This window comes from Gigantopelta aegis, chromosome 9 (genome assembly GCF_016097555.1).
Source record: "Gigantopelta aegis isolate Gae_Host chromosome 9, Gae_host_genome, whole genome shotgun sequence".
Taxonomy (NCBI): Eukaryota; Metazoa; Mollusca; class Gastropoda; order Neomphalida; family Peltospiridae; genus Gigantopelta; species Gigantopelta aegis.
The window spans coordinates 39,292,921-39,316,416 of NC_054707.1; the positions used below are offsets into that span (position 1 = coordinate 39,292,921).

General features: G+C 33.4%; 2 protein-coding genes across 2 annotated transcripts in view; one reads left to right on the forward strand and one right to left on the reverse strand.

The window, feature by feature from the left end:
* Positions 1 to 578: 578 nt before the first annotated feature.
* The window catches only part of LOC121380659 (four-jointed box protein 1-like), a 52,308-nt gene continuing 29,390 nt past the window's right edge, over positions 579 to 23,496 (reverse strand). Inside the window, exons 3-7 of the mRNA XM_041509590.1 lie at positions 19,746 to 22,364; positions 11,133 to 11,309; positions 10,215 to 10,395; positions 9,217 to 9,381; positions 579 to 6,207 (exon numbers count right to left, since the gene is read on the reverse strand). Of these exons, the coding sequence (XP_041365524.1) occupies positions 5,781 to 6,207; positions 9,217 to 9,381; positions 10,215 to 10,395; positions 11,133 to 11,309; positions 19,746 to 20,580 (1,785 nt within the window). The 5' untranslated portion in view covers positions 20,581 to 22,364 and the 3' untranslated portion in view covers positions 579 to 5,780. The remainder of the gene's footprint in view (positions 6,208 to 9,216; positions 9,382 to 10,214; positions 10,396 to 11,132; positions 11,310 to 19,745; positions 22,365 to 23,496) is intronic.
* Positions 23,310 to 23,496, forward strand: part of LOC121380660 — a 520,238-nt gene continuing 520,051 nt past the window's right edge. The window contains exon 1 of the mRNA XM_041509591.1: positions 23,310 to 23,409. The gene's annotated coding sequence lies outside the window, so the exon portion shown is untranslated. The remainder of the gene's footprint in view (positions 23,410 to 23,496) is intronic.

Consider the following 23,496-nt stretch of genomic DNA (forward strand, 5'->3'; position numbering starts at 1 on the left):
CAAATACTAGTCTCTGTGGCCATCCAGGCCACACATTAAGCAAAACAAAATTTAACTTTCACGTTTGTATCACTAGACATCAAAAGACAATTGTCTTACCACCAAGCACAATAAAAACAATTTCATGTAATTACATGTACCTCTGCTAGGGCTAGAACTAATTTTCCATTCACTCCAATCATCTAACTGGCCTATATTAAATGTTAGCTGTTTATTTTTCTTGTTGACATTTCATTAACGTAGGTTTTCTTCCAATTGGTGTAGTATTTCATTTTAGGATGTACTATACATGTACTTACAAATAGTGTGTGCTGTAACCCACCAAAAACTTTTATCCTTTTTTTTTTTCTCCCTAATCCAGGTAATTTTAATAATAAAATGCCTTCCAAATGACATATTTAAAAAATGGTTGGTGAGTTTATAGCAAAAAAAAAATTAAATTTCAAACAAAAACAAATCTCCTCTATTTTTGCTTTTCATGTTGTTGGTTTCTCCATGAGTTGAACTTGCAGCAGGATGTTATTAACTTTGGAACATTTTGTTCTCATTAAGAATCAAAATAAAATAAGACAACAGTATGAGATGAATTGTTTAATAAACAAATTTGGTATATGTAACAATTTGAACAAGTTAAAATGACAAAAAATGACATATGAACTAACTGTAAAATTGGCAACATGAACCAACTGTACACATGGCAAAATGTGAAAATTTGTAAACATGGCAAACATTAAACAATGTGAACTAAAAACCTGTGGGGAGTGAAACTTCAAAATACCATTTATCATACTTGCCCTCAGAATTATAAAAGGCAAATGTTATATTAAGCTTTTTGAGTATCAAATTGCTTACTTCAAGACTTTCAGAATAAAAAATGTTTATTTATTCAGAATACCAACTGAGTGTGGATTATTAGACACTCAAAATCAGTAATATATGTTATGGGTGTTTTTAGTTGATCAGGTAAAGATAACAAATAATTTGAGTGGTTGAAATGCGGGTAATAATTAATGTACATCAAATTTTTATAGCTCTTATGCAAAGTATTGTTATGGGAAGCAGTTATATTTGTTACTTGAACCATGCTTAGGTTGCATTCTCTCTGACAAAAGTGCGTAATACAATCTACTTCTAACTGAGCCAAAAAAAATTATCGCATCATGCAATGTCACTTAAGAGCATGGTACATGTTTCTTAATACATGTAGTAGTATGCATGGTTATTGCACACTTTTGATGTTTTGATTGACATTTGTTACTATTGGCAGTCAATCAAAACACTGAAAGTGTCCCAATAACCAAGCATACCACTTGTAAGTTTATCTGGCATCTCAAATATATTACATCTACTATCAACAGGTATTGCATGAAAAATAGTCTTTGTAAACAGGGTATCACAGGAATGTTTACCTGTACATATTGTCTATATTGAAACACTGTAGTCATCAGTGCTGTGACAATAATCCAGTCACAATGCTGTACATTGATTATATATATTGGTCTGGCATTGAACTATGGCACTCTAAAAAAAAGTAGAACATTATTTACCTAGAAAAAGGCTCATATTATGCCACCCACTTTAAGAAAATGAAAGAATCACCCACTTTTGTCTTTCTTTTTTTAAAGGGACAGACCCTAGCTATTAAACACTACAGCATATTTTTTCACTATTACAGCCATTTAGGATCACTGAAATCAAACAGTACTTACATTTTACTGTTACAAAATGCATTTTCATATTTTAAAAAACTTAACATATGTGTCTGAGAAACAACAGTTATGGAGTAGAGTTTTAGTCTATCTTTAACGATATTTCACCTTTTCAATGTCACAGACTCTTTGTTTCACTCTCTTGTAATGTTATCCAAATGTGTCACAGGTTTGTATATCAACCAAACTTTGTGTCTGTTTTTACGGATTGAAACTAGGGCCTGTGCCTTTAACATAGCTATGCACTACATGTGCACACCATACACTGAGAACATATAAACACAAATATTGTTTCACTTGGCATCAACCTTCAGACAGGTGTTATTTACGCCTTCCCTAGATGCCGCTGACTTTAAGGAGTACAAGTTGGAGTACAAGTTGGAGCACATAAATATGAAGTTCATATTCAAGTAAAATAAATACTTTCAGGTGTACTGTATACAGCAAACTATTTTAATTTAAAACTTAATTAACTTAACTTTGTGAATGCACCAATGTACTATTATTTTCAACTGAACAATATGTCACAAAGACAAACTGCCTGTTAAAAAGTATGTACATGTAATAACATTTTTTAAATCTGAATTCGTAACTTTTTAACATATTTTTTTGCCATGGTAACAAAAATGGCAGATCAAAGTACAAAAAGGTTTATTAAACCCCCCCCCACAAAAAGTGTTTTTGTCTATAAAATATTTAAACTAAATATCTTTTCAAACATAATTACATGTTTTATCTGTATATATAGCTATAAATGGAGTTATTTCAGAGCGGGTATAAAGCTTTATCCTAACCGGCCACCCGAGATGCGAGCAATTATTTTAGATATCATTGATTTCAATTGCCGTATCCTAACCGCACGCGTGCAACACGACATATAAATCTGTCGCGTCGTGCGCGTGCAGTTAGGATGCTTCAATGGAAATCAGTGGTTTCTAAAAAAAATCGCTCGCATCATACGCGGCTGGTTAGGATGCACCTTTAGTTTGCTTGATGCATCTAGCATACCAAACCAAATCCAAACATGTGAGCCTCTATTCTTTTTTCAATACTTATCCAGTAACTGGCATAAAAACAAAGAATCAAATCACCTTTTCCTTCTGGGTAATTTAGTACATTTAAAACAGATTCACGATTTCATTAATAAAACTACTGTACTACTGTGGCACATTTGGGACTTTGTCCTGGCACAGCAACTGAAATGTACTAATATAACAATTATGTGCCTTTTGTCATGCTGTAAAGTATAAATGTTTATTGGAGTTACGTGAATAATATATTTTAGCTTAAACATCAGAATTGTTTATAAATACTTTATGATTTACATATAGCCTAAATATCATGTACATACATACATGTACCATTACTGATGGTATCTGTTTCATGAAAATTATTCCATGCTTTTATGACAGTTAATTACTCTGGAGGATTTTATTTATAACTGTCAGAAGTAATGGACACATTATTAATTCGGTATCTTCAAGTACAAAGAGTATCAGTGTAGGATTTCTTGTCATTGCCATTTAATGATTACTGGATCTGGGACTATAATGACAAATTAGAGGATTTCATGATATAATATTTCAAAAATAAAAATAAAAAATATATCACAATGATTTGTTTCTGATCACTAGTGCTCAACTGTTGTGAAAAGAGTAACATATATATAGCATTGAGTAGCATCTCATAAATAAAAGTAGAATCTGAGAAACAAACATCCTGTCCTTGACGAAGGAGCCGGCATAAGTCGACACCTGTGCCCATGACAGGTGTGCACTACAACAGCTTGCTCTGAACATGCATGTTAAGTCCTATGACCTGACCTGACCAAATTTTTTATTCTATTTGCCTTTATGGAATAACTGTTTGCAGAGTTTTGAGAGCAGAATATAGCTTGATGGTTAGACTGCTCACTCCTCACTTGCACTCAAAGGGTCCTATTTCGTCTTATACATATTTTGTAATTCACTGAAATTTCCAAAAGGAATGGATTGTTTACCGACCCTCAGCTATTAGGTATCAAACATAGCAATCATGTCACTTGGTGAAAGAAACCCACTGAGGCCACAATCCCTTCCAAATGCTGCAACAACGTATCTTTTATATACACTTTCTTGCAATAAGACAGCACATACCACAGCTTTTGACAGCATTTAAGCTGGACAACAAATCGGTCAGAAAATCTTTTTGCTCAATGCTAATTTTAATTTACAAAATAAAATAAAACAAAATTCAGATTCGTCAAATAATAAAAATCTAATTGATTCATCTCAGCTGTTTAATACATTTATTCTGGAAGGCAGTGGCGTAGGAAAGTGCCAAAAAGGGGGGGAGGGGCACACTTTTATATCTTTTATATTTACACACGTTTAAGCAAATATAAAGCAAAATATCTGAAAAGTGAGGGTGCACATGCTCCCCTTGCCCTCCCCCCTCCCCCACTTCCTATGCCAGTGCTGGAAGGTAATGAGAAAGCAATGTCTTCCAACTTTGTCTAAATGATTTAGGAATGTGTGCAAGCAGCAGACATCTCTATGATAAATTAATCATCAGCTACTGGGTGTGAAACCATTGGTCACTCTGACATGTAGTCATCAGAGAAAACACACTACATTTTTCTACAGAGGAATTCACCAACCCCTGCAATTAAGAAAATGTCTACTGCAAAAAACATGCCATGGAAAACAAAATTGAATAGTCCATAGCAAAACAAAAGTGCCTTGAAGAATTAAAAACTCCACAGCATTCCTGATTCCTGAAAGACAGGACAGCACAAACTATGGCCTTGGATATATCAGCCAAAATCACAGTATATATACACACAACACCATTTTAAATTGCATGGCTTTTTGGTGATGGTAATGAAATACTTCAACTTCAATTCATCACATTTGACAAATGACAGCATAACCCTGCCTTAATAAAACCATTTTTGTTGATTGGGTTGGAATGGGAAATATTTCAATGGGTCCACCGATGAAAATCAAACAACTCGTCACACCTCCTGGGAGTACTTTAACCACAAAGTTACATCCTGCTCCTTGTAGTTCACTGGATTCTAAGTAATAAAATAAGATTTTTCATTTAATTAAATAAGGATTCTCGAAAATCAGCGGATAACCCATCTGTGTTTTCCAATCTGCAGATGTATATTGGTGGTTTTATTGTCACAAATGTAGTCTGTGACCTCTCGACTGACGCATCACCAATAAAGAGGGAAATCTGCATCAGCAAATCAAGGGCAAACACATGAGGGTTATCCCCAATCTGATTTTAAACAAATGAGCTGATTTTAGTAAAATAACCATTAGGCCACAACAAAATAAATCCTACACCCTCAGGATAAAGGCCTGTCCTCATTTTTATTTTGGAGGGCGGGACGTAGCCCAGTGGTAAAGCACTTGCTCGATGTGTAGTCGATCTGGGATCGATCCCCGTCGGTGGCCCATTGGGCTATTTCTCGTTCCAGGCAGTTCACCACGACTGGCATATCAAAGGCCGTGGTATGTACTATCTTGTCTGTGGGATGGTGCATATAAAAGATCCCTTGCTGCTAATCAAAAAGAGCAGCCCAAGAAGCACCCCATGCACCCCCCATTTTGAAAAAATGACATTTAATTTATTATTAATTTCATATTAAATGTTACCAGCTGGCTACATCAGTTGGTATTTAAAAGTCTAGTGAAAAATGGGTGGCCAATTCTTTCAGACAGTTAATGATGTTTCATCCATCATTTTTCATGTGTGAATACCCGGTAAAGATTAATTAAAAATATGTTCATTTTTTACTTTAAAAATCTTTCACAAACTTCACCTACATACATGTGTATTTTGATTTCTGGAAACCTAAGATGGATTTCACAAACCCAAATCTGAGCAAACTTACCACCAGATTCATTGTTACAAATTTGTAGAATCAGAATATAACGCTATCATCACTTGAAAAGCTATTGGTCAGTTTGAACTGAATGTAATATTCAGATTAAATTACATTAATTGTTTCTCAGATTCTACCATATTTATTACAGAATGTCACAATAATATTAAAACATTAATTCTGCTCGGTGGGTGTCACCTCTTGGCACGAGATTCACAATGCTGGATCCAAGAAATAACGTCGGACAGTCTTTTGGAAAACATTGTATGAAACAGCGAGTGTGTGTGATCTCTTGGGACCTTGTCATAGTAAGGCTCATATTTTCTTGCAAACTGCTCTAGCAGCTCGTGAGGTTTAATACTGTTGTGAAGATTTCTGAGTGCTTCCACAAGAGGGTGCTGAAATATGCACATTGTCTGCAGCATTTGTTTATGAAAGCGCACAAATCGTTCACCATAGTCAAAGCTCCTGTATAGAAGTTCATATGCATCCAACAGGCCACTTTCATTATCTATGAGCCAGAATTTGCCCGTTTTGGTTGATTTGCGCAAGTTACGAATGTCGTCCTGAATGACTGTTTGTGTGTTTTGTTCCTCTGCTCCATCCTGCATGCTTGCAACTCTGTGTGGAGAAAATAGGAAATTAATACGACGAAAAACCATGTTATACACTCAACTTAATTACATATCGGTTCAGGGAACATTTTGTTCAGTTTCGCATCGTGATTCACTACACAAATTTCAAAGATCGCTACACAATTCTAAAACGTTAAATAGTAGTTGCTATTCAATTTTCAACTGATCACAAAATGTTCACTGTGGTTTATAGAATAACTTGGTTATTTACATCTTATATTTCTGCACACAACAATTTAGAATTAGTATGACCTTTCAAACGTACATTTCAGTTTGTACATGTAAATAAAGTTTTTTATTTTTTTATTTGGTCATAAAATTATTCAGAGATCATGCTGCATTAATTGTAGATTAATTACGTATTTGCACACTGCACATCCTCAATATGACTTCTTATCTCAGTAAATAATCTATATATTTATTTTTTATCACTTGAATGTATACTGTAAATGCATAATCAAAATGCTTGATTCACTAGATATTTTACTGTAAACATTTCTTTTTACAAGCTCAACTTTTTCATTGTCTGTTTTTGGTTGGGGATGGCTGGAGAAATTTGTGGTTATAATACACTTGGAAACAAATTACACACAGGGTTACTGCCAGAGGGTACAGAGGATAAAATTATGTACCCTAAAATCTTAGAAATTAATGTATACATTTTTATTATTTGATAGTAATAGACCAGGGACCTAATTCACTAAACTCTCTCAAATTTGCGATATCGCAGTGCAATGCAAAAAGACTTGCAAAGAGGATGATGCTTTGTTGTCTAGCAGAGCCCAAGAGACCTTTGTGAATTAGGCCCCTGCTATTTAAAATTTGTCAAAGCATGAAATGCGGTGTCCAAATATTTCAAACCCATAACCACTTAGTACTGGCAGTTACAGTCTGTTTTGTTTTTTATTACGTACCCTTAAGTTATTTTTTGACTGAAAACCTGAGACATGAAGAAGAACACATCGTTTTCCCCATTGTTACATGTTTAAACATTAATTTTAAGTTCTATTTCAACTTCAGAAGAAATTGTTCTCTAACTGACAGACAAATGTCTCTTGTAGGAATGTATATATATGTGTATATATATATATATATATATATATATATATTATATACTGTCCAAAAAAGCAATCACATTCTCACATTAATGGCTCGACTGACAACCTTATTTTCACTCCATTCACGATAGGTTTGGCCTTTGTTGATATTAATTAAATGATGCGATCTAGTAAATCTTGTTAATACTGTATGGACCTGTGAAGATGACAAAATTGAAAGTAGTTACTTAGGGGGTAATTTATGGATCCCCAATGATTAAGATGGGCAGTCACAGTGGTGGTAGGCTGATCAGATGAGAAACAACAGTACAATGCAATTATCTGTGGAAGGAAACAGGAAATGTTTTTAACCTGTAATGTGTATTAGTTCCTTGGATAACACTCTTCTTTTTTTTAAAGAATTTAATTCTAACATATATTACTATATCACTTTGTACGGAGTTAAATAAAGTTAAAATTGAAATTTCAAATAAAATGTTTATTTTATAAGTTGAATTTGATCTTTTTTTCTTTTTTTAAAATTACAAAACCTCTTTACTGAGTATTCATATTGTCTAGTGCTGTAACATGATAATAATCAACAGCAGCATTGATCAAACAATAACTAAATGTATTTTCCATTTCCGTGAAAATTATGAAATACAATATGACTCTGTTTTGTGAAATCATAATAAGTGCCTTTTTTTCAATATTCTGTCCTCAACCATTGGGTTACCTGTATAATGATTTTTAATCAGTCACAGAATCCCTGTCAGAGACGGATACACATTTTTGTAAAAAAAATAATCATATTGCTCAATTTACACCTGAAGTGCAGAGTGGTAGAGCAATTAACACTGTTGACGCCATTTGTCTCACGAGTGCCCAGACTTGAAAGATGCATTTTAGACATTGGAAAATTTAGTGTGTGTTATGAAAATGTCTAGTACTAGTAGCTTGTTGGACTGCCAGCTTTGGTAATCTGGAAGGCCAAAGTTGATTTCAGTAGCCCAAACACCCAGGACTATTGCTTAAGTCGAATACTGACCTAATAACAAACAAGTATTATAAGTACTGGTGCAAGTTTATTCATAACTACTTTTGGTAAACACAACTCTTGTATTACAACAACTAATCAACATATCCTGCGTAGACATCAGTAACAGTAAGAAAAATAGGAGAGGTAAATATAACTTTTTATTTTCATTGTAAAAATATAATGAAAACTAACTAACTATAAACTGAGTTTCCTCTCAGGCATCAATAAAAAACACCACACATATTAAATAAATTATTATAACCCAATATAGATGCATCAGAGAAAGGGCAAACAAATGCTAATTTTAATCATGTAGAAGGTAATTTTCTCTATTGACGATCTCACTGACAGCCATTATCTAATGGAATATAGTGCCTGTGGTGGTCGTCAACCTAATCATGAGTTGTCGCTTTGCACAGAGGTGTATTTCCGTACGGCAGTCTTATTAACAGCAAGGTGATTGAATAGACTCCAGTGCGACATTAAAGGAAGAAGGAGTGAAAGAGATTGGTCCTGTTGGTAAGTCTTAACTGCTGTTGTTTTTACAGTGAAATCAATAGTTTCCCAGTTTTCTAGAATGGCTTCAATTGTTCTTTAATGTTTATCTTAAATTACAATATAACTTTATCAGATGTTTGTTAATTTAGGTCTATATTTTTACTTAGCACAATGCACAAGATTTATATTGTGTTTTTAAAAAACAACCTTTGAAGGTAAGTACTTGATTAACTTTTTTCCTTCTTTTTATAGGCTGCATGGTCCTTAATGAATTCTGTTATATATTTAGTATGGCATTATAAAATAATTGTTACATGCATTTTTGTTAGTTTATTTGTTTTTTAAATGTTACTTTTGCTAGAGATTGTTTCTCTGTTTTTGATTGTAATATTCTGTTTATGTAAAACATATTTAGGCCTACCTGTCATAATTCCCAGTAAGATAGTCAAAGATAATCATGCTTCCCCACTGTATGATGTTAGAGATGTCCTTTGGTTGCAGTTTATGCTTGGTCAATATATTCTGGTCCAGACTGCTGCCAGTTTTGTAAATCTCAAACAACAATGGAGGCATCTGCACACGGGAACTGAAAATGAAGATATTATATTAAGTAACACACATTTAGATAATCCTGAGTTATTTACTTAAAGTAACTTAATTAGTTTAACTTAATTTGCAAACAGTCTTCTTTTTCCTCCATACTAATGACTTTAAAATATATAGAAAATATATAAATATGTATTTTGTATATCATATTAAAAACATTGTAAGATTTTTACCTGCTCAAAAAAAAGAAAAAAGAAAAAAGAAAAAAAAAGGTGCCCATCTTATGTATAATAGTCAACAATTGAACTTATTCTTAGCAATTTTCTTCAAAAGCAATTTACCAAAGTACATTCAAGTTTCAAGTGTATACATGCTAACATAACAATAACTAGTCCTTATCTGAGGTGCATGACTGCACTTGCATGCATGCCCAAGCGCACCTTTATTTTATCTTGGAAGTGGGTTTTTTTATCATACATCTAAAATATGTTAACAGGGTCCCTGGTTGTTTAAAAAGAAATTGCTTTAACCCCAACCCGCTCTAGTGTCTGAATATCATTAGAGAGATTCAGTGATAGTTCAGTGTGTGCTATTCAAAACTTCTTTTTGTTAACATGCACTTGAAGTTTTACTCAAGATTTTTCCTATGGAACACAAATCACTTGCCTGGTATAGACCGTATATCATTCTCCTGATATGTTCAAATGTGAAGGACTGAAAAATTAAGTAACATTACAGGCCCATAGCCAGGATTTTGAGGGGTGGGGGGGGGGGGGGGGGGGGGGGGGGGGGTCGTTTAGGCTTATGGTGAGGCTCACATGATTTGAAATTGGCTACGGGCCTGCATTAAACTAGTCTACATGTTGTACTTACTTTCCATGTTCAATGTCATCTATCCACTGTATGAGTGCTACATACTGGTTTTCATCCCAACCAAGTTTGCCGGGGTCTGACCCCTCCCACTTTGAAGACGTTTTGTTCACTTGTGACAACAGAACTGCAGGCACATTGTCCATCTTCAGCAGTAATGACAAGTAGAAAGACAGCACTTCACCTGAAATGGAAAGGAATTTATGAACAACAGTTAACAAAGACTGCGTCAAACAGTGGTCAGCTTACATGTATTATATATTTATATATAATATTAAATTTGTAAACAAAATACATGTACATTTATATTGACAAACAAAATACGACATTCTATGTACAATTACTTTGTATTATTATTTGATGAAAGCAAGTTATATCCAACCTGTTTGTTTTTCACCTTGTTGCGGCTTAATGAATGTTAAATAATTTTCACAATACTGTCAATTCATGTACTATTAGATAGTGTGATATAACAAGTGATCATTGGCCAACTACAAATAAGATATACAAATAACGAAAAATAGACGCATTAGATATGCCATGAAATGGATTTTATATTTTATTTGTATTGGCTCATTCTGGTAAGGTCATTTGCAGTGAGACTAAACTGAAATGCATTCTGATCAACATACAGTAAAGTTTGCTTTGTTCAATGACATCATTAGAGCACATTGATTTATTAATCATCAGCTATTGAATATCAAACTTTTGGTAAATCTGGCACACAGTCTTCATATTTTTTCACTAGTGCCAAAGGATTAAAAAGGAGCACTTTCCCTCAGACCAGATACACTCAGTTAGCACATACACCTAGCCTTTTATGTACCAGTCATGGGCACTGCCTTCAATGGGTTTGTCAATTATTTATGTAATCACAAGTAAAAAGACTTTGTTAAAAAAAAAAAAAAAAAAAAGTCATACCTAATACTAGCTTGTTAAATGGATGCCGATATCTTGCACACAATTTTATTCCATCCTTCATAACCACAAAACCATTCTTCGGCCTTCCACAACGTTCCCAAGATGGTGGCTGGAGATCCATAATTTTTCCATTACGAACTGTTTCAGTCCATCTCACCACCTCATCTTTTGACATACCTGCAAAAAACATTCATCCAATTATACTTATTGTAACATATTTTCACTGCTCAAACTGTTGTAGAAATATTAGTACTACTAGCAGTTTTAGTTAAATAATGGGAGACAACTCCATATGCTTTCAAGAAGGCACTATATTTACATTTACCAGGTATGTACATGTATTACATTGTAACAGTATAGGCACATGCAAGTAACAATACAGGAGCGTTGGAAGCAATTAAAAGTTGGTACGGCCAGGAAAGCAATGTATAAGATGATATCTATATTATGCGAGCACCATAGGAAGATAAAAAAACAGGTCCTGGCCCAAAAAGTAGTATGGCCATGGCCGTACCGCTTCCGACGCCCCTGTGTAATATACTATGACAATGAATATTCTGATTAAAAAATGTATATGTGAAAGTTGCTAATCACTTTTAAGAACTGATCAGCAACTACTACTTAATGTTTTAGAATTGTGTAGAGATTCCTGAAACTTGCATAGCAAATTGCGATGTGATAATGAATCACTGTAACGTGTGTATATGGTAAAGCTGATGCAGTTAAAATAAATATGGCTTGAACTGAACAATAAGTATTTATATACTACCTAGATCCATGCTTAAATCAAGTGCTAAGGATTGTCAATGCTTAAATTCTTTGAAAAACTGGGATGTGTAAGACACTTTAAAACAATATAAAACAGATATGTAAAGTAATGTAAAGCAATTTGGTGATTTTTTAAAATGCAAAACCAAATTCAACTGATCTTGGCCGATAATATAATGACTCATAAATAGAGATTATTATACGAGCTTGTGTGTCATACTGATTTTACGAAACGAGTGTCAGGTTTATTGTATTGTATTGTAATACATGAATCCTGACACGAATTTTGTACAATCAGTACGATTCATACGCAAGTGTAATAATTTCTTTATCATCCAAAATATTATTTTCACGCAGAATAAGCTAGGACCATGTCAAAATGTTTCAAATGTAACTATTCTAAAAAGATACTATGAAATGACGTCATTTTCAGAAATGATGTCATTTTGATAAGCGTTTACACTGAGGAAGCCGCATTAAGTTATGACGTCAAATTACAAAATTACATCATTCTTTGTGCACATGAAATCATTATGACACACGGTCATACTGGTTATATTTCCCTGAATATATTGAACTATGTGGATAATAATTACAAATTATGTTCAACAAGTTAATTCTTGAACATGGCTTCAGTGTCCTATATATCTACAGTAATTGTTTATGTCAAACAATGTTTTTCTCCCACAGGTCTTCAAATGACTACAAAAAACCCAACCATTTCCATACTCATAGTTGTTCTCAGTTACATGTATATACTATACATTATACAATGTATACATACACACACAGTCATCCTAGCTATATTTTGTCCTATTTGTGACTAAAACAGTACAGAACACTAACAGAACTCCATTTTGAGTTAAGTACTTGTATTCAAAGTGCTAGCTCTCATAACACTGCCTCTTAACACTTAATTTACTGTTGAGTATCTCTTGGTAACTTGAGAGATGAACAGCACACCAATCTGTTTGATCTACAAAATGTATGAATTGATCAATCCTGTCACATTTTTTATTGCTGGATGGTGAGGATTACACACGTTCAAGTAGTGTGATGGTCATGTTCAGAGTATATCTGAGCATACCTGCCACCATTAGTATAATATTTATATTGTTCATAACATAATATAGTAGTTGTAAGGAAAATCATACACTGGAAAGTTCTGTGCATTTCTTTAGGCACATGCATGTTTGACAAAGTATGTTTTATGTGTGTTATCAAATGATCTCTTTGAAGTCAGTGCAAAAAGCAAAATGAAAATTCTATCTGTACTTTTAATAAATATGTATAACTTTCATAATTTTGACGGAGGAGAAAATATGTTAGCTAACACTATTTAATTCATTAGATTTTTCATATCTTTCGAGGAACAGATCTAAATGTTAACAAGATTAAAGGCACAGACCTTAGTTTTAACTCAAAAATGGACATTAAGTTTAGTTAATCTACAGACCTGTAATACATTTGGATAAAGTGATAACAGAGTGAAAGAAGAGTCTGTGATGTTAAAACTGGGAAATATCCTTTGAAAAATATATTAGAACTCGAATCAATAACCGCTACTTCTCAGACGCACATGCATTTTTTTTAAAGATGAAAAATGCACTTTGTGGTACCGGTATTAGAAATAACAGGATGACGAAAAACACTTCGATTCTATGGAAATGGATAATCTAAACAATAAAATATAAGTAATGTTTGATTTCAGTGATCATAAATGGCTCTAATAGTAAAAAATATGCTGTAGTGTTTAAAAACTAGGGTATGTCCCTTTAAACTAAAATATATATTAAACGACAAAACAAATATAATGTATTGTTTTATAACAAAACACTGACATGTGAGTTTGTGATTTCAAGCTTAACAGACATTTAAAAGAGAGTAATGTAAAATGATACATATCATTGCATATATGTTAGGCCCTAATTTGCAGTAACAAAGGGGATTAAATACAGTGTATAATACCTATATGTATAATTTACTTGCATTTAAAAAAAAATCATTCAGTGTTTATTTGGTTAACACATGAAGCATTAAAGGGACTGGCCTGAGTTTGCTGGCATTGCCCAGCAGAGCCATTTTAACAACCAAAATTACACATTAAAGATATTTTCTTGTTTAGTATATCAATGTCTGTATATTCAGTGTGTTTGTCCTAACGTTTGTAGTAGGTAAAAGTTCATTTTACTTGCTAATATATATTTTTTCATATGTACAAAATTATTGGAAGTAAAATCTAGTCTCGTCTTCTAGAAACATTTGGGCTATCTGAAACGCTTTGTAATATACAAAGACTGACATTATGAACACGAAAATGCATTTCATAGGTAATATTTAAGTCATGTTCGGTCAGTTGGAAACATGTTATAATAGCTGCAAACACAGGACTGTAAATTTAAGAATTGTTCAGGAATGTTTCTATATACATGTACAAGATGTCAAGATGTCTACCAAATCTAAATTAACAGACCTATTAAAAATGGCATAATAATAAATATTTAAAGGTTCAGTCTCAAGCATATGTTTTATTATTAAACTATTTAGAACAGATAGTTATTTTTCTTTCCATGATATGCTATTCAATTGGTATGCTTTATTAAAGTAAGCTGATGACATATACAATGTATATCTGTAAACAGTCCATTTATCTCATTCATTTATCGGCCATAAAATGCACACATTAACTGATGATTTTGAATTAATGTTTTTTAAAGAAGGCCAACATGTCCATAATGTTTATTTATTGGATCTGATTATCGCATGTTTCAGACACTGTTCGAAAATGCTCTGTTTATGTACCGTTAATGGAGCAAGGATTTCCAGATTATGATGTTGTATTGGGAATGACCTATGTTGGGAAATTGTAAATTTGAAGTCTCAGTCCTGTGATAAATAATGGCTTGGGAATTGTTATCTACAATTAGCACCCTGTGAGGTTCTCTGACCTCAGGTTAAACAAGTGACCTTATCAGACCAGATAACTGTGTATATTTGTATGTGTTGTGTACTCCTATTGTTTAGAAAATAATAAAGTCAGTTTTCACTTGGACTTGGTGATAAGTTGTGTTGTCCTCCTTAATCCTTGGTTTTACGGACATGATTTCAGCTATATGTGTCATATTTTGTGGATCCCTGTTTACAATGCATGTGTTAAATGGATTTCATAAAAGGATCAGTTTACGGACATGTGCACAGTCGCTAATCTAGCTAAGACATTGAAATGTATTAATCCACCATTAAATTATGGACAAAATCTCTGATGTCTTTTTCACAGTTTAGTATATACAATGACAATGTATTTAAAAAAAAAATGTACTGGTACATTTGTTTGTTGATGAAGGAAGATGATCATATTATATGCTTATGGTAAAAACATCAGTGCATTAAAACTGTAGCTGTGTTTTAGAAACAATGTTATAAGATTGGGAGGGAAAAATGCACCTTTGTGGGGGACCTGTACAAAATGTCAGTCTACTCTAATTGCCCCAACTCACTAGGACTGATACATCATGAACTGTGGTGTAATAATGTACACGTATACAAGTATATTGTTGAAAGTGTTCAAAGTTCAAACATGCCCATGTAGCTGTCTGAAATGAAAACAGCCTACTCCGAATGAGTTCAACCTACTTCAGTATATCAGCAGCAGTGATAAGACAAGATCAAGTTATTCATGGGCTACTTGCCCTCAACACTATCTTTATTGGTTGGCTAGCTGCCTTGGATTCCAAAACCCCACCTCCATCTTAATTAAAATGTCACATGCAGTTTAAAATTAAGTCTAGCATACAATGTTACTATGGTAATTCTTGTACTTTAGGAATGCACTGACTCCAATCTTTGATTTATTGATTTAAGCGGTATTAATATATCAAAGATTGGTGTCGTGTATCAGATACAGTATAGTAAATAGTAAAATCTGATTTTTTTTAAAAAACAATTTCAGCTACTTGTTTGTATAATTATATGCATGTAATTAATACATGACATGACACCCCATATAAACTTCACTTGCAACAGTCTAGACCCCCCCCCCCCCCTCCCTTTTACTAAAATTCCTGCACATGCACCTGTTAAGGAAAGGAATGTTTGTTTAATGACATCTTAGCACATTTTAAACTGTGGCTGTTTGTTGTCTAACATGGTTATTACAACACTTGGTGAAGAGAAAGTGAGCGACACCCCCCCCCCCCCCCAACAACCACCACATAAGTCACTCCTGTTCATAAAGCAGCAAGAAGTCTTGTATTTGCTCTTTACCATAGACAGGACAGTACATATCACAGCCTTTGATGTACCAGTAGTGATGGATTTATGGGGAAAGAGAAAAAACTTAAGTCTATTGAGGGTGTTTGATCCTGTGACCCAATACGCCTCAAGTGAGCACTCTTCTACGACCTACTCTAATTTTATGTAGCAACCATGAAATGTTTTGAAGTGAAAAAAGAATAAGAAAAAGAAATTGTTTTTAAAAGAAATCATGATCCACGATTTTCTCGGTTTTATTATATTTAAAAAATAATAATAATAAAAATAAAAAAATCTCGGTTTCGAAAAAACAGAGTAAAAAGTTTGTATCTACCTACACATTTTTTTAAAGGATGAAACCTGAAACACACATTTTTTTTTTTTTTTTAATAAATAATAAGAGTTCAACACTTGATCGTCATCATAATGTAAACATACAGTAAATACAATCAAACGTGGACATTTTGTTTGACAGTTGTAATTACATGTCATAATAATAATTATTTAAATACACATTACTAGTAGTCATGCATGTATAGTGTTTTCCCTAAAAATTTGGCAAGGCATGGTAGACAAAACACTTTGAGGGCAATTTTGACCATTTTCAGGGCACTGTTTTTGCATTAAAGACAAAAAATCTTTTTTGGAAATAAACATAAATGTAATTAATGGCAAAATATATAACAGATATTTTTATTAATTAATAATACATTTTTGTAGTGTTTTATCAAGGCAATTTTAGAATTAATTATTAAAAAAGGCTTTTTTAATCTCAGTGCAGCATGGCAGCATGATTAAGGCAAGATGGTGCTAGACTAGTGAGGCATGGTGCTGCACCATGCTAAAACAAGCTAGGGAAAACACTAATGTATAGGTAACCACAGGTCTGTGCAAGTGATCAGTTGGTTGTACTCAGTAACTAAGTATAAACTATAAACAAGACTGTCTATAGCTCTTATGATAATTATTCTTGTGACACAAAATTTTCATTGTGTCAGACAAAGTCCATGGCCCACATTAAAAATCATTAGCCATTCCACCCACTAAACTCTACCCCTCTTACTGGTTGGTTACATTTGTATCGTGAGAAGAAAAACCATAGGCCTTTTTTATTATATAGATTACAGATCTGCCAACCTTGAAGATCATGAAATGAAATAAAATTAAAATCAACATTGGAATATATACCTACTCATCTGGTGGACTAACATTTAAACTGTAATCTATCACTGCATACAAAATATGACTAGACGGTACAACAAATTTAAAATTCCATGGCATACCAAATTATATCTAATAATATTAATGAAAATACACCTGTGAAAAGTTTAAATATACAATTAAAACAATGTTGCAGAATACCTTGGTTGGCATCAAGACAATCTATGTTCATGTGGCAATGTGGCACAGACCTTGACTTGTTTGTTTCAAATCTCTTTATAATGTATCCTGTGTTCATACAATTTATTGTTCAGTTTAATAATATATTTTATGTGATTAATTATCTTTAAATGGTTATTTAAATGACCAACAAAATCCATGTGTAGTTATATACATGAGGCTCTCATTTTGTATAACAAATAAATAAAAGGATGAAAAACATCACACCAGTGTATTTTTGGATTTGGTGTAAAAAATGTCTAGAAATTAAGATGTGTAATATTATAATTAGTTTATTAAAAACTACATATTAATCTGTTTCTCACAGTGAGTTTAAGTGCTAAATATCCAACTCATTGTTTAATTATATCATCAACATAGAAATAAAACATATATTGTACATGTAAAAACATGTAAGTATTTTCACAAAACCAAATGTATAAAACCACGATTACATGCAGATCTATGCCTGGTCTCATAACTGAATACAGTACATAGTCATAAAGTACACCACTGCATGAATACAGCAAGGTTGTACTTTGAAGTACATATATATATCAGGTGCATATTTAGGCGGGGGCACAATGGGCCTCTCTCCCACCCCCATACACATTATCCCATCCACATGTCAAGGACCTTTAAAAATTTTTGCTTTCAAAAATACATTGAGAATAAATATGTTTTAATTTGAGCTGTTCACACAAAAGGTGTGAATAACCGACAACTAATGGTGTAATATATCACTGACAATATTACATTAAATGTGTCATTTATCTCCAAGTTGTGGGTTTTTTTTTTACAGTATTAAGCAATGATGTTAGTGTGCAAGCAGACGTTATTCAAACATTCCATTTATACTGAGATACGGTCATGTAAACAGCAGCACTGTTACCTTCATGTCCTCGGCAGTGTTACCTTTATGTCCTAGGTGTTTGGGTTCTACGGTGCAGTGTATTTAATAAACACTTACGCTGAAAACACACCGAGTTGTGAATGCATGCATATACATTATGCATATATAAAAAACTGGCTTTCAATGGAGAATACCACATGAGTGGCCATTAGATACTAGTACATGTAGTAGTGCCTTTACTTTTATGAGTTGTTTCAAAATGTATCTAATGAGTAAAATCAGGTGGTTGGATACTTTTTTATTTAAATGTAATTTTTTTTTATTAAATGTTATTTCTTTTTAAATGTTCCAGTTGTAAGATAAATGGTATTTAATGGACATGAGTGAACTTATTCTATTTCGTATATATACTCAAAAAACAGATTTAAACAAAAAAACATTTAAAATTCCAAATAAAACTTATTGACTATATTTTCAGTTACAGTAAACTCGAGCATCATAGAGCAATAAGTTTCAGGTTAACGTATATGTTACTGAGCCATCAATTTTGGTCATGCTTATTTCATTGGATGTTTATAGCTTTGGCATTTGGGTCATTACCATGCAGCAGCTAATCAGATGTCTATTAATCGATATTATACGTGTTGAAATCGCCATTTGATACCAAAAATAAGTCACTGTTTTCTCCGAAAAATGTGTAAGAATATAAGAATCCATCACATGTAGTCATGTGGGACAGAAAAAGCATATCAAAACTTGTGGAAATTTCAACCTGGGACAAGGCTTGCCGAGTCCCTGTCAACATTTTCACCACTTATTTTTTATCCCACATGACTATATATTATGGATTAGTTTTCTCTCATCCAGTTACCGGTAGTAAATAAATCATTATTTGACATGGACAGACAATGATGACAATCTGAAACTGTTGTCTGGTGACTTGCATACTGCAACAGACTTGCTTTCTAGATTGTTTGTACCAAATGTGAACAGAATCAAAACAAAAATAAATTTGTCCTTCCCTGTGACTCTTCTTGTTGGATTGTGGGATAAAAATTATATTTTTTTCAGGACAAAAGATACTGTATTCATTTTATCCAGTTCCAAGTCAAATGATGAGTTGACAAACCTTATAAATATATAGTTAGCTCATCTCGTTGTTAAGCATTACTTTCTCACACGAGGTAGTTCTATCTTGCAAATGCAGGGATAAGAGAATTATATGTGTAAGTTCAAGTGTGAAAAAAACATTAGAGAATTATTACCTAGATAACTAGTAATGATTAGATTTTTATGGGCACAAACTACATGTAAGTGGAAAATAAAACACTTAACACTGACAAAAAGAAAAATATAATTACCTTTAGGAACAAATCCTTCTGCTTCCATTGACCAGTAGATCCCATTTTTCACTAGATCTTTTAACAGTTTTTTCCTTGGACTAGACTTAACAGGAGGAGCAAGCACAGAGTCACCTTCAGTTGGTGGCGTCCTGCTACTGTTTTTCTTTTTTAAACATTTTTCAGAGGTGTAATTATTTGAGACAGGTTTTAATTGTTTTGATTTGAGATTATCATGAATGTTTTTACTGTCATCTTTATCAGAGTCATAGGTATATTCACCATCACCATCGTCATCATCATCGTCATCATCTTTTATCACAACTTTATTTATATCTTCCTCATACACATAATTCTCTTCTTTCTCAATGTTTTTAGATACAGCCAATTTGTCAGTATTTTTTATGTCACTATTTTTGTCAGAAATAACTTCCTCATCTTTGACCGTTAATGACTGCAACCTTTTGACAGCATTAAAATGTTTAGGCCGAACTTCGGCAGTTTTTTCATTTTCAAGCACTGACTTCTTTTGGTATGCAAAAGCTTTTTGGTAATCAGCATCATTTAATATTTTTTCATTGGTTGCTTTAGGTTTCCGATCAGGCCATACGAGTCTGTTTGATTCAATGTAATTGTCATCAGATTTTGTTATTTCTGGTCCCATTAGCTGACGTAGTTTCTTCTGATTCACAGAATATTCTTTTATTTCACTGTCACTGCTTTCACTTGTAACAGTAAGTCGATGCACCATCACATTGAGCAACAGTATGAAGCAAAATGTGAAAGAAAATGCAGTCAAAAACAGCGCCTTAACACTTCGTATTCCCCAACTTTTCATTCTCAGACACTTAAACATGATTCACATTCATGTACAAACTGAATTCAACCTATGCCTTATTGACACAAATATTAATAAATATGATATAAATAAATAAATTCAGAATTAACTTCCTTCAGCAGTCTTTAGAATGCAGGAACATTGATCCTCTTTCAGCTATTTGAACCATTATACACACATCTTGCAACCATGTGGTTAAAATTTTGAAGCATTGATTATCTGGGAAACACATTGGATAAGGAAAGCCAAATAAAACACAAGCCTTTCCACAGAGATTGTTGTTACAGGGTGAGAAATTAAAATATGAAAGCACTGTCAAGCTGGAAATGTAAACATTGTTATTAGTCCTCTAGCACTTTAGGTAGCACAATAGTCTGATCACACTAGGTGGTGCACCAGCTGACCACTGTTGTCCACTCACCAAACACCGGACTTACCAGTGGTGAAAGATGACAAAGACTGGACACCCTGTTTTTATTGACAGCAGGTGCACAGATTCATTTGGCTTGGCACAAAAGAAGATCATTTTACTCTCGAGGTAATGGGAGAATAATCTGGAGCAGTTAAAAGAAGCACAGCAAACAATTTTCTTGTTTGGCCAGTGACCAGTAGCATTAATGTAGTCTCCTCATTATACAGTCCAGTGACCAACAGTGTTGGGTTTCCTGTCTACCATGTAATCACTGTTTATCGACATTTAAGAAAAATTATTTTTAGATTTAAAAAAAAATACATATACATTTACCCTGTAATTTATTTTAAATTTATAACATTACTTTAGTTCCTGCAAGTAAGTAGATGCTATTAATCCTTAACTCCTGACTTTTTTCCCTCTAAAAATCTGATGTAAAATTTCCTCAAGCACTTTTCTTTCTTTTTTTAGTTTGCTTTTCAAATCTGTGTATTATTTCATGGTGCTATTCTATTTTGTATTTTAAGCTTCCTTAACAAAACTCTTTGAATCACTTGGGTATTTTTCTTGCAGCGTGTTCTCCAATCTTCTGTGCCAATGGTTATTTTTTTCTCTCACAAAACAAATCCTCAAGTATCAACACCAATGCATTCCCGTAAGATATCCTCAAGCCAGTTTCGAACAGTTTTGCTTATACTGGCCTAAAGAGCTTGCTCTGTTCAAACGGCAGTAATCACCTCCCAGAAATAACATATTCGTTGACAGATGCCTCCTTGCATGTCTGGTCCAGATACCAATAAAACAAAGAGGGGAAAACACTTGCCAACCGATAAATTGTCAGTTAATTAGTCTGTCAGTAATTTAAGGGAAAAAAAGTTATAAATAAAAATAAAACACCTAATAGAGGAAAGACATTGCTTTCTGGACACAGGCTTCCCAAACTACTATTGGTTTAACACCAGAAGTGGTCAGTTCTGTTTCCTTCCTAAAATTAAGGATTGATCAGTGATAGACAACAGAGGACCGAGAACAGGCAAACAGAACATGTTTGCTGGCCAAAGAGGAACACAGATGATGCCTGTTGTTTGTGTGCTCTACTGAGAAGTCACCCTTTCTAAATTGTGTTTACCCGCCTCTGTTTGATGTAATGTGTGCTGGCACTCTCAGCTAGAGTTTCCTCACTAGATGAGACACAAACTCTCCACGGCAAACATTTTCTCCAACACCTGGATCTGCTGCAGTTTTTTTCTTTATGCAGGAGAGCATGGCTGATGGGTATACTGAACATACCACTGAGTGTTTTAAGCCATGGAATCTGTCAAGCACATGACGTGTCTTCACATCCACCGTCTACTGCTGTCACATGTACTTTAGGCAAGGCACCATTTAACTGAAATAAATAAATAAAATGAAATATTTACCAATAAAATTAAAGTTTATGAATAAATATTCTATTAGGAAATATTTGAAATATAGATTATGACTAAATTATTTTTGGGATGGGGAGCATATTTTCTAAAAAATTTTGTGAATTGAAACTTTTCATCTTAGTGGCATGTGGCATCTTGAAAAGTATTTGTCTGAATATCACATAGGCCTATTACACGTACAGTACTTATCAATATTATGAATACCAGTAAATTACCAGAAAGCATTAATTTTGAAAATAATAAATGACAGGTAAAGAAACTTTTGAATCAGGTACCGTATTAATTCTTTTTATTTTGATGTGACTGCATGTGAGATTTAGTGGAGTGACACACAATTCTAATGCCCAAAATGCTACATGTTCAAATTCTGATATGGTGTTAATAATACTACTATTTCTGATGCACATTTTGGAATCAAATTATTTCATTCGGAGATATGAATGTGAATAGGTCAGATTATAAAATAAATACAACCCTTTCATCCCCACCTGCCCCATTATTAAGGCCTGCACCGTTTCTTTATTGGCAATAAAAAACGGTGTTGTTTGTTGTTGTTGTTGTTGTTTTTGGGGGTTTGGGTTTTTTTTCTTTCTTTCTTTCTCGATGTGTGGCATTTCCAATGTCATGGAAATATAAATGTACTGGTATCCCTTGTGAGTATAATTTATTTTCAACCATAAAAAAAGAACAAAATATAATCGAAACTACGAGTTTTCAAAAAAAAGAAGAAAAGAAAGTGAACCCAAAACACTCCGGCAGTATCTAAGGCACTGCCGATTGCCGAAGTTAATTGTCAGGGCAGCGGGTAGCCCGAGTACTCTGACTGTAAGAGAGCTAGACGGACATTTGGACATAAACACGCTCTTATGTCCAAATGTCCGTCTAGCTCTCTTACAGTCAGAGTACTCGGGCTAGGCAGCGGGCTGTGGATACTCTTCACATTAAATCGAATGACAACGTCGAAAACCAATCAAATCGTTCAAGAACGATACGCAGAAAAGATAGGTAGGCCTACCGTATCTTTCAGTCTAATTAAAATTAGACTAGTTAATTATTAGACCAGTAGAGCTAATTTTAATCAGATTGTGTATC